Below are 12,138 nucleotides of genomic sequence, written 5' to 3'. Positions count from 1 at the left end.
AGCATTCCATAGTATCCTGCTGGCCGCCATGATGCTCCCTTGGAGTGATAGTCGCACATTACAAATATTATATAAATACATACAAAGCATCCACCATCTCTTGAACTCCAGCTGTGAACACAGGCTCTAGGCCCACGAGGAAGCATCTCTCTGTCTCTACTGACAAATAAAGGTGTTTGATGTAGAAGGAATTGAAGCCACAAGATATCTTGAATGCACCAGAAAGAGGCAAGAGAGCTTTGCAGCCATAAACCAACCCCCTCCAAACTTTGGGGATGGGACATGGGGTAATGGACAGCTTTGGGAAAGGCACCAAATGGTGCTTAAAATAACCAATCTGGGTAATGGCTCTTTCCTGGCTGTGCCTACAACCTTGTACGGAGCTTGTTCACTATAGCTGTGAAGCGGGTCTCCTGATTTTGCACTAACCACAGTGCAGTAGTAAGTAGAGTTTATTAAATTAATCAAATATTACAATATATATATTTTTTTTTAAATCCATATAACAAAAAGTCTTTTTTATCCATACATACATCGATAAAATTCATTAAATATGTCAAATAATACAGAATTGTTAAATCGCACTGATTAGTCGGAGAACATTAAATACTAAAATCAATAAAAGATAGACATTAAAAAACATTTAGGTTGGAATTCGAAAAATGAAATGCATAATATCTTGGAACAGCATCAACTGCCAAATACACCTGCATCTGTAATATGGAAACATTGTAAAGGAGAAAGATTCTCTCATTTACTCCCCCTGGAGATAGTTCTATATAGGTGAATCCTGACACCTGTATCTGTGAGTAGACCCCTATCGGCTCCATGTAGGTCACACCGGTGCTAAGTTTGCACTAAATGACCTGCGTTACAGAAGGGGCTGCCCAAGCAAATGCGATCCCTAATGTACTGTAATAGGATTCAGGGTGCAAGGATGGTGCAAATGCTGATAACTGTGTAGAGCAGGAGAAGGAAGGGAGTCAGGAGTGTTGAAAGTTTGCACCACTGAGGGCCTGATTACAATCCTGAAGGATGGGTTACGCTCTCACAACGGTAATTGATATTCCAAACGCCAAAATATGAATCCCATCAGCTTGGCTATCCATCACCGTTGTGATGCTGTAACCCATCCGCCAAGATTGTAATCAGGCCACTAAGTCAAGAAACTGTGCCCCAAGCTGGATCCACACAGTCACCAAGCACTGAGGTGAGGCGTGGTCATAATGATACCATTCAAACAAAGTCATACATTTAGGATTCTCTTGAACTTCGGTGCTTGTTTGCGGCCATCACACTTTGTTCTCTACCTCTTACTCTCACTACGTCTTTTTTATCTTTTTCTTTCTCAAGCCCACTCTTTCCATGCCTCTATTTGTCTCTGACTCCCTCGCTGATCCCCCTCTCTCTTTGCAGGAATGCACCATATTTAACATTATAATGCACATTCCTGTCCTTTCCTAGTGCTGGCTCACTCTTGGCTGCCTATCGTCAATGCAGACACACTGGCGTCATGGTACAACGGTGCCTGCGTTGAGGGCAGGGACATCTTTCGGCACAAAAATAATCCGCACAAGCATTTTCCTCTTTTGATATGTGCTGCAGAAGGAAGCGCAGGTAGAAAGAGGAAAACATAAGGAGAAATAAATATATTTCTCCCTGCGATGCCTTAAGAGGGGAGGTATAAAATGTGGGAGCATTCCCAGGTCTACCACTGATTGTAAATCTGGAAATGCAGCAAAATCCAAGGGTGGATGCGTGTGAACACCACGCTCTTCCCATGGAGTGTCTCCCTGGGGCAGAGTAACGCAACGCAGAGATGTATGTTGTGTTACTCCAGATGTTTCAAGCCATGTAAGGCCGCACAAAGTGGGCTGAGGTGGCATGATACATCTCACTTAGGATTTGTGTTGCCGTTGCGACCCCCTGTGTGGCACTAGTTCAATGCAAAACCTTGATAAATTTGGCCCGAGGTGTAATTAATTAGATGTCCTCCTTTACCAAAAGCAGTTTTTTAGTTTTAAATGTGTTTTATTGATTTTATCATTAAAAGTAACAGTAGACATCGTGACATATTGCAAAGGCAGTCGGCACATACTGCTGGCGGGACAGACTAGCATGTCTTCCCTGAGTAAGAGAAACAAAGCGAGGTGCATATGGCAAAAATGAAAAACGATATCACAGAGGCAGATGTGATGCAATGCAAGAAGGCAAGACAATAAAATGAACAGCCAAAACCCCAAAAACTGTTTTTTGTTATTATTTCACCTATGATTTTTTTGAAGACCATTGCCTTGGACTGGTGGTAGTTTTACTTATTTTCAGGCACTTTATGCTGCAGTACTGTGCAATAGAAATCTCTTTTTTAGAGCTTTAAGTGAGCGGGCAAGGCCATCTGCGTAGAGCAGGTACCTAATCAATACATTCTCTAGTAGCAATGCTGAGGATGGTGGTTCTTCTAAAGTGACTACTACGTTATTAATGTACAGTCCTAAGTACAGGTTGTGCTGCGCAAACTTGACCCGAATCGGGTATCAGAGCGCTTTGCATAGCACCAGTTGCATTACAAGAGGACACATTCATTTTGGATAGGCCCGGGGAGATTAAGTGATTTGCCCAGAATCACAGGATGTTCAGCGTCATTGCCGAGACTCGAACCCGGTTCCCCAGATTCGAGGTCGAACGCCCTAGCCATTAGGTCAACCCCTCTCCCCAATGCCTTTGAAAACTCTTTGAATGTGAGTTATGTACCCACATTTTGTTTGTGTGAACATTCTTGTAATACACCAGCTAGCTAGTATTGCTAATGCAACAGGAACATGTTAGGAGAGACCAGTATTCACCCTTCAGGGTAAAGGACATCCCTCTATCCCCTCCGGCCTCCGAGAGCACTCTTCGCTCCAAGGCCTTCAAGTGAACATTGTTGATGCATAAGTACCTTCTAGGGGACACTTCTGAACAACAATCCTCGTGTTGGGGCTAAATGTTATTTATCCACCCCATTGATCTGCTAGTGTGAATTGATTTTAATTATCTTACATAGAATGTCTGCATGAGTGCGTGATTGTGTGTATGTGTGCCTGTGTACAGATGTGTGTGTAGTATCCTATTGCTAAGCCAGGTGCTGGGTAGAAGAAAGCACACAACAAATCTTAAATTGTATTTCATTTCATTATATGGAATGCATGGGTGTGTTTGTTTGTGTATGCGTGTGCGCATGCATGTATGTGTGTTTGTGTTTCATTGTTGGGCCAGCTGCCAGGTAGAAGACAGCACGCAGCACAACTTAAATAGTTTCTAATTCCGCTACAGGAGATGTACGTGCATGTGTGTATGTACATGTGTGGGTGTGTGTGTGTGGGGGTGTGTGTGTGTGTGGGTGCGCATGTGTGTGTGTGTGCATGAATGGGTGTGCATTTGTGTGTGAACTTGTGTGTGTGTGTGCATGCATGTGTAAGTGTGTGCGCGCATGTATGTGCATGTGTGGGTGTGTGCATGTGTGTGCTTGTGTGTCTGTGTGTGTGTCTGCGTGGGTGTGTGTGCTTATATGTGTGAATGTGCATGTGTGGGTATGTGCATGTGTGTCTGTGTCTGCGTGAGTGTGTGTGCTTATATGTGTGTGCATGTGTGGGTGTTCATTTGTGTGTGTGCATGCATGGGTGTGCATGTGTGTGTGAACTTGTGTGTGTGTGCATGCATATGTGAGTGTGTGCGCGCATGTTTGTGCATGTGTGGGTGTGCATGCATGGGTGTTCATGTGTGTGTGAACTTGTGTGTGTGTGCATGCATGTGTGAGTGTGTGCGCGCATGTGTGTGCATATGTGGGTGTGTGGGTGTGTGCATGTGTAGGCTTGTGTGTCTGTGTGTGTGTCTGCCTTGGTGTGTGTGCTTATATGTGTGAGTGCTTCGCTGTGTGTGTGTATGTGTGCACTTGTATGTGTGTGTGTGCGTGTTTGTGTGTGTGCATGTGTGGGTGTGCATGTATGGGTGTTTGTGTGTGTGGGTGCGTGTGTGTGTGGGTGTTTGTGTGTGTGTGCGTGCATGTGTGTGTGATTGTGTCTGCATTTTCAAGGAGTCGCAATGATAAAGAGTGACATAAAGTGAGGGATTCACGGTACAGCAGGCTTTATGAGAGATGTTGCAGCTCCCAATTGTCAATTCAATGTTCATACACATACTTACTGCAGGCAGGACTCTTGCAGTCTGTGGACGGTACCCAGAGATTGGAGGAGCCCGTGTCAAACATCACCCTAAAGGCCTGAGGTGGAGTCCCAATGGTGATTGTGCCATAATAGACCACCTGAAGGAGAATTAAGGGAAAATAAATTACAATTTGCAGAATTGCGACTCTTTCAAGTGTTTATATTCGACTCTCACACCCGCAATGCACACACTTAGGGCCACATGCATCAAAGTGAGGAATTGCGATTCCTAATTTTCGATTTTTAAGGAATTACAATTCCTATGCATATATGAATCACAAACAAAAATTGTGATTCCTACACAATCTTTAATTGCAACTCGCAAATTGCGAATCACATTTAGGGAATAGCTTCCCATTCATTCCTATGGGCCTAGATACCAATAGGAATAAATGGGAATTGCATGTGCAGCAAATACGTTCTCCCAAATTGCGCATGAAATTTCAAGGGTGCAAGGGTGCCAAAAGGACACCCTGATGCACCCCTGAAATTGCCATGTGATCACATGTTTTGCGCACACACATTTCCCAAGGGCATGTGTGTGTGTAACATGTAACCTTGAAAATTGACCTTCAGTGCATTTTTCAAAGTTTTCGCAAATTACCATCAACTTCAAACTGATGGTAATGAGCGACCCCTAATTGCGAAATCGCGATTTAAAATTGCATGATGCATTGCATTTAGGGAATCTCAATTTGCGATTCCCTAAACGCATTTGCAATTTTGCGATTACTTAAATTGCAAATTTGCATTTGGGTTTATGCATCCCAAATGCAAAAACACCGGTCGCAAAGGGGCAGATTCAGTGAATCTGACCCTTTGTGATCGGTATTTAGTATGATGCATGTGTTCTAAAACTTGTAAATAGGCTCAATGAGGTTTCCTTCTATCTTTAAGTAAAGTCACAACATTCTGAGGTTCACAACATCCCCCATCATTATTCACATAATTCTGGCAAATAGTGCATTTTCGGCGGATGTCCCTGTGCCTCACATTCCACGACGGACAATGCGCAGGTGTAAGGTCAGCGCAAACAGGTATTAGTGCATCAAACTGCTTCTTCTCAGAGATGCTGTTCTTCCTGGCGGAGGCACTCTGTACCTGCCTGCACCCCCTGAGAGTGACCAATGACAGGGGGTTTACTAACGTCCTGATGGCCCAGGCCGCTGTTCTCTTTGGAACATCTGTGTCCACACTCTGAACCCCAACCTAATATTGCAAGATGTAGCATTGAGGCAAGTGCCCTGTGCAAGCTGAGGTATGCACAGATCTGAGTCTGTCATTTAGAATGTGCTCTTTCCAACCAAAGGCTATTATATTTTGCTTATTTTCAAATTCTTGTAAAGAAAAAAAGGTGGGAACAGTGGCCAGGGTTTTCAATTTTAACGTCAGTCGTGCTGAACTGTAAGTAGAGGTGATGTCATTACTCAGAATTAAATTATGTTTTAATACATCTTTGAGTAATAGCCCCATCACAAAGAGAATTATACTCAATACAGATATTTGAAGGATCGCTAGGGAGGGTTACTGCAGAGAAGAGCAGTGGCGGCTCCTCTGCAATGGCGGAGGAGGGTAGCCCAACTGTCTGGCGCAGAGCCAGCAAATGAAAGATAAAACAATACTCAAGCATGGTTTTATTTTTTGTTTGCTAGCTTGTGCATGGAGGGGCGGGGCTTGGGAGGGTGAAGGAGGAGTTCTTCAACACTCCCAAAGTGCTCATTTGGGTGTGGGCAGCTGTCTCAGGCCAACAAAAACAAACATGCGCACTTAGGTTTCTCCAGCATGGCTGCATTCATCAGCCGGGCTGGAGAAATCCCCACATACTCTCTGGTCTGAGCAAGACATATTTTCAGCCCGCTCAGACCAAACCCTGTGCTGCGCTGCACCTCAAGGATTGGCTCGGAATCCGTCCCAGGGGCTGCTGGGATCCAGGAAAAGGCCTGCAGGAGCGACGACAAACGTGGCCTGCGGCGTCAGATAAGTTTAAAAATTATTAGTAACCTATCATCCCCTCCTGCCCTCCCCCAGCGTGCTTCCTTCCCACCCTACAACCCTTTATGAGTGGCAGCCACTATTGGAGAAGAGACACATGAAGGAGAGACATAAATGTAAAGTGTCCATACAAATTGAGGCGGAGCAGTCGCTCCTTCCAAAAACACCAAATAAAATTAATGCACGGGGCCTATTTATGAAACTGCTTGCATCGCTCTGGCACTCCTGGTGGCACACATGAGCAGTATTGTGCACCCACACCTAGTGGAACTCATGAGCAGTGCTCTGTGCCCATAACTGGTGGGTACACATTTGTATTTGTATTTGTATTTGTATTTTAGACTTGTAGAGCGCCTTATCACCCCGGGGTCTCTAAGCGCTTGACAGGCGAGTGAATACTGGCAGGAGGAAAACAGACTAGATATTACCCCATGCCTCTTGGAAAAGCACGGTTTTTAGCTTTTTCCTAAAAGGCAGGAGTCTGGTTTCTTTGCGCAGATTTTCAGGCAGTTGGTTCCAGGCTTTAGGCATTGTGTGGGAAAATGTCCGACCACCGATAGTGGATCGTTTGATCCTAGGACAGATCAATAGAGCGGCGTCGGCTGAGCGTAAGTTCCTGTTGGGGGCATATGGGACAAGGCGTTTTTTGATGTATTTCGGGGCTTGCCCATATAAGGCTTTCTGCGTAATGCATAGGCCTTTGAACTTGGCTCGTTGATTTACTGGCAACCAGTGTAGCTCCCGAAGAAGAGGGGTGGCTGGTGTCCTTCTTGGTTTATTGTAAATAAGTCTGGCCGCGTCATTCATGACGATCTGAAGTCTCTTGGTGAGTTTTTTCGGGATGCCGAAATACATGGCATTGTCATAATCCAATCGGGCCAGAATTAAGGCTGACACTGCTCTTCTGAGGGTGTCTGCCTTTAAGATGGGAGCTAGCTTTCGCAGTTGTCTCAGGAGGCCTACACAAGTGCCCACCACCGCCGAGACTTGTGCTATGTTCCCTCACCTTATAGAACACATGCGTATTGCTATCTGCCAACACCTGGTGGAACACATGAGCAGTGCTTTGCACCCACACCTGGTTGAACATGTGAACAGAGCTGTGTGCCCACACCTGGTGGAACACGTGATCAATACTGTGTTCCCAAACCTGGTGGAACTCATGAGCAGTTCATGGTGCCCACACTTGGTGAAACACATGAGCAGTGATGATTCCCCACACCTGGCGGAACAAATTAGCAGTGCTGCTTTCCCACACCTGATCGAACACATGAGCAGTGCTGTGTGCCCATACCTGGTGGAACTCATGAGCAGTGCTGGGTGCCACACCTGGTGGACCACATGAACAGTGCCATGCATGCACTCCTGGTGGAACTCATGAGCAGTGCTGTGTGCCCACATTGGGTGGAACTCATGACCATGCTGTGTGCCCACTCCTGGTGGAACACATGAGCAGTGTCTTGCACCAACTCCTGGTGGAACTCATGAGCAGTGCTCTGTGCCCACAACTGGTGTGTACACATTAGCAGTGCGTTGTTCCCTCACCTTATAGAACACATGAGTATTGCTGTCTGCCCACACCTGGTGGAACACATGAGCAGTGCATTGCACCCACACCTGGTTGAACATGTGAACAGAGCTGTGTGCCCACACCTGGTGGAACACATGAGCAGTGCCATGTGCCCACACATGGTGGACGTATGAGCAGAGCTTTGCACCCACACCTGGTGGAACACATTAGGGTTGCTGTAAACCCTGACATGCTCCCACTCCTGCCGGAACACATGAGCAGTGCTGTGTGCCCACAGCTGGTGGAGCACATGAGCAGTGCTGTGTGCATACACCTGGTAGAACACATGAAAGTGCGGCGGGCACACACCTGGTGGAACACATGAGCAGTGCTCTGCATCCCTCACCTGTACCCACACCAGTTGGAAGACATGAGCAGCACTGTGTGCTCACACCTGCTGGAACAAATGAGCAGTGCTGTGCAAGCACACTTGTTTTAACAAAAGAGCAGTGCTGTGTGCCTTCATCTTCACCACACCTGGTGGAATACATGAGAAGTGCTGTGTGCACACCTGTTGGAACACATGAGCAGTGCTGTGCACACAGCTTATGAAACACCCTGGAGCAGGTTCTCAGATCCAGGGACCTCAAACGCTGTTCTTCATCAGAGAGCTGTGCCAGTGGCTCATTGTGGCAGGAACCCACTACTATCCGATCAAGTTGTTTCATACCACCCAAGCTTCAGGCTACAAGGCATGCTACACTGTTTTATATTTTCACCTCTACATTAGGGTGGACATGCTGCCTTTTGCTCTCCCCATTCCTGTGGGTCCCTACTGACTTTGACTGCACCCAGATTCCAAGCAGACTTTGGTTTGCATTATATAGTCTGCCAAACACTTTTTAGCCTCTTTGCTCTTCTGTCTGCAAGAACACTAGACAGGTACCCTACATTCATGGAAGTACAGAGTGTTATGATCCAAAAGTGTTCAAAATGATCACTGAACAGCCACACATGGAGTTAATGTCACTTTTCATGCAGATGTATTATAAGTGTAGCCTGCACCTTCATTGACAATCCACCACACACACACACACACACACCACCACACACTCACCACACCACACACTCACCCCCATTCCACACAGGCCCACCCCCACCACCACACACCCATCTTTACCGCCTCCTATAAACACAAGGGTACAATGGACAGACAAGTAAATCACCTCTACCCTCATCTCTTCCCCAAAGTTCTGAGACACCTCTGTGCCTTTCATTGTCTATGGGCAGACACTACAGTTCATAGGGTCTACAAGAAAAATATGCATGAATGCAATCATGGCAGGTTCCAGACAGCCCTCATAAGGAAGGGGTTTTATGGTTGAAATGGTCTATTTTACTCACATCCAAGTAATTCCACATTGACTCATAGGTGACCACAGCGTCCTCGGTCTGTGAGAATTTACTGGCCACTTCTTCATATGTCTTCAAGTAATCCCTCAGCTTGCCCTCTTCCCTCAGATGATCCCGGAGGGATTTCCCTTTTGTCAGAGAGATCCTGAGGGAAAGGAAAACACAATAAGTAGAAGACAGATAGGCCAGGATCGTCACGCGCAATCAAGGATTCCCTTTAAGAAGTGATGGGCTTATATAGGTGTAAGGATCTCTCTTGATAACAGGGTTATTTTCCATCAAGGTTTTCAAGGGACTTCAGATAGGTGTCAACAGTGAGGCGCAGGTTCATGATGGTGCCTCTTGGAACCACGAGATGGAAAAAAACATGTATTTTACAAATACCCAAAGAATGTTTGATGCAGTGTATGGGCCACACAAAGCAACCTCCTCTGTCAGATCAGCAGTGCAGGGGTGCAGGGGTTATGGACACTCAAAGCACCTTCCTCTGTTCTGATCAGCAGTGCAGGGGTGCAGGGGTCATGGGCCACACAAAGCACCTTCCTGAGCTTGGATCAGCAGTGCAGGGGTGCAGGGGTGCAGGGGTCATGGGCCACACAAAGCAACCTCCTCTAGTCAGATCAGCAGTGCAGGGGTACAGGGGTTATGGCCACACAAAGCACCTTCCTCTGTTCTGATCAGCAGTGCAGGGTGCAGGGGTCATGGGCCACACAACGCACCTTCCACAGCTCAGAACAGCGGTACAGGGGTACAGGGGTTATGGTCACACAAAGCACCTTACTGAGCTCAGATCAGCAGTGCAGCCGTGCAGGGGTTATGAGCAACAAAAAACACCTACCTCTGCTCTGATCAGCAGTGCAGAGGTCATTTTCGAAATATTTTGTCTCAGAAATGTGATGAAAGTAGGATTGTATCCAAAGTTTGACTTTTACAGGGTTTTGTGGGTAGTAATGTAGAGGGTTCACTTCACAATGCACTCCTCTAGGAATCCAGTTTTCAGAAATGTCACGAGCAAATAGGTGTCCCTGGGTGTTGGTCTAAAACAGGCCCAAGTACCCCAGCTACACACATCACTCGAATGAGTCAATTTGCAAGGCAAACATTTTTGGGGCTAATTTACAAGTCCCTTGCGCCACCGGTGCAACATTTTTAGGGAGTACAAGCAGCTTGTAAATAAAACCTTGATGTCTCCACATTGCTTTTTCATCCTTTTCAAGTTGTAGGTGATAGGTCCAGCCACACAAGTGAGTACTGCTTTTATCAGGACAAGTGTGGGAATATAGCAGAGTAGAACATTTCTTTTTATCAATTTAGTTTTGTCAGCTCTTGACACATTTTGGAAAAGGCTGTCTAAATCACTTGATAGTATGGGTAACCCCAGATTCAGAGCTGTACTAATAAGCACTATTCCCAGACTCACTACTTAGGGCACATTTCAGAAATGCAAAGGTTTTATTCGTAAAGATTTAGCATTCAATATATTTTTACGACATGAAGTGCTGCCTGACAAGTACCCAAGAAGTATCACTATACACTGTAGATCAGCTGTCAGGTCTGGGTGTCGAGTGTTTTGCAAACAAACAACACTTTATATCACTGCACTGCTTTGAGGTTGAGCTATTTTGTAAAACACAAACCTGACACAAAATGTACTGTTGGATTTATAATTCAACACAAATTGTGATTTGCTTTGGATAATAATCAAAAGTAATGCAAAGCTGCACAATGCTTTTCTTTGAATTAGTTTGAGTAAAGGTGGCATGAAATGGGTGGTGCATGGGCTTTGCCATGCAACCAATTATGGGTGTTGACATACATCCCTATGGACAAAGCATTGTAGACAGAGATTTGTGCCAATATAGAAATGTTTTCATTTATCTTTGTTTTTTCCACTTTGCATTTGTGCTGTAAGGGACCTCCTAATTCAAATCTATGCTTACCACAACACATGCACCTTTGCACTATGGTGCAAGGGTGTCTGTATCTGCACGTGGCAGCTAAAAGTGCCCCTGGGCCTGGCAAAGGCAGAGCAGCACCACATCTGAGCAGATATGGAACAGCTCTGCTCCCGTATGTTCATGCAATGCAGCCCAGGAACTTTACTTGCTATGCCACGTTGCATGATTTATTAAACCTGAGCCCTGGTGTGTACAATACAAAAGACTAACTTTGCCACATATTCTTCCAAGTATGATCAATCATCATATGACTGCAGTTAAAATGTAAATAGTAGCACCTGCACCTCACTCTGATTAGAAGTTGCAAAAGAACTGCCATGCATTGCTATAGAGAAAGTATCTTATGTATACAACATAAGTGTTCTCACCCTACACATTTCATGGAAATCTGATCAGCAATACAGAAATGTCACAACACAGTCATGGCCAAACTCTCTTTTAATGTGCCCTAAGTTGAACAACTTATGAGGGCCCCCTCTATGTCAGTCTCTGTGGCACAATTCTCAGCCTGAAATTTGGGACTGAATACCTGAATCTATCTCCTGCAGAACCCTCTGCTGAAATAAGCTTTTTGGTAACTTCTCACCTGACAACACACTCAGAGAGGGCCACCAGCCCCAGGAGCAGCAGCAACTTCATGGCTCTCACTTCTGTCCAAAGTATCAGAATGAATCTAAGACTCAGGTTTTCAGCTGTGAAGAGCAAAGTCAAGAGGGTCCCTAATATACTGCTGTGGGTGCCCCTCACACAACCTTCACAGCCTGATAAGAAGGTTTAAGTGGGATAGGAGATAAAAATCTTCTCAAAAGCCCAGATAAGAGACCATTGTCAACACTTCTAATCTCTGTAACTTTAAGTAATGTTAGTGACGCAAGCACACTTTTGTCAGTAGCATAGGTCAGATAAAGTTTAGAAAGAACGTGAACCTACTTTCAAAGCCAGGCTAATCTATCAATACATAAATGCACATTTCCAATGGAACATGTTTATATTATATCACTTTGTCAGAACTAAGGCACCTTGCACAATGTGATAAGGAACTACTTAGAAACTAACAATGATG

General features: G+C 45.3%; 1 protein-coding gene across 1 annotated transcript in view; it reads right to left on the bottom strand.

Moving 5' to 3' along the window:
- Nucleotides 1-11,756, bottom strand: part of LOC144772156 (pepsin A-like) — a 48,122-nt gene extending 36,366 nt beyond the window's left edge. Inside the window, exons 1-3 of the mRNA XM_078656304.1 lie at nucleotides 11,662-11,756; nucleotides 9,109-9,262; nucleotides 4,183-4,300 (exon numbers count right to left, since the gene is read on the bottom strand). Of these exons, the coding sequence (XP_078512430.1) occupies nucleotides 4,183-4,300; nucleotides 9,109-9,262; nucleotides 11,662-11,714 (325 nt within the window). The 5' untranslated portion in view covers nucleotides 11,715-11,756. The remainder of the gene's footprint in view (nucleotides 1-4,182; nucleotides 4,301-9,108; nucleotides 9,263-11,661) is intronic.
- Nucleotides 11,757-12,138: the final 382 nt, after the last annotated feature.

Source organism: Lissotriton helveticus, chromosome 8, assembly GCF_964261635.1.
Source record: "Lissotriton helveticus chromosome 8, aLisHel1.1, whole genome shotgun sequence".
Lineage (NCBI taxonomy): Eukaryota > Metazoa > Chordata > Amphibia > Caudata > Salamandridae > Lissotriton > Lissotriton helveticus.
Note: the sequence above shows the minus strand (reverse complement) of the source record. Positions and strands in the feature narration are given on the sequence as shown.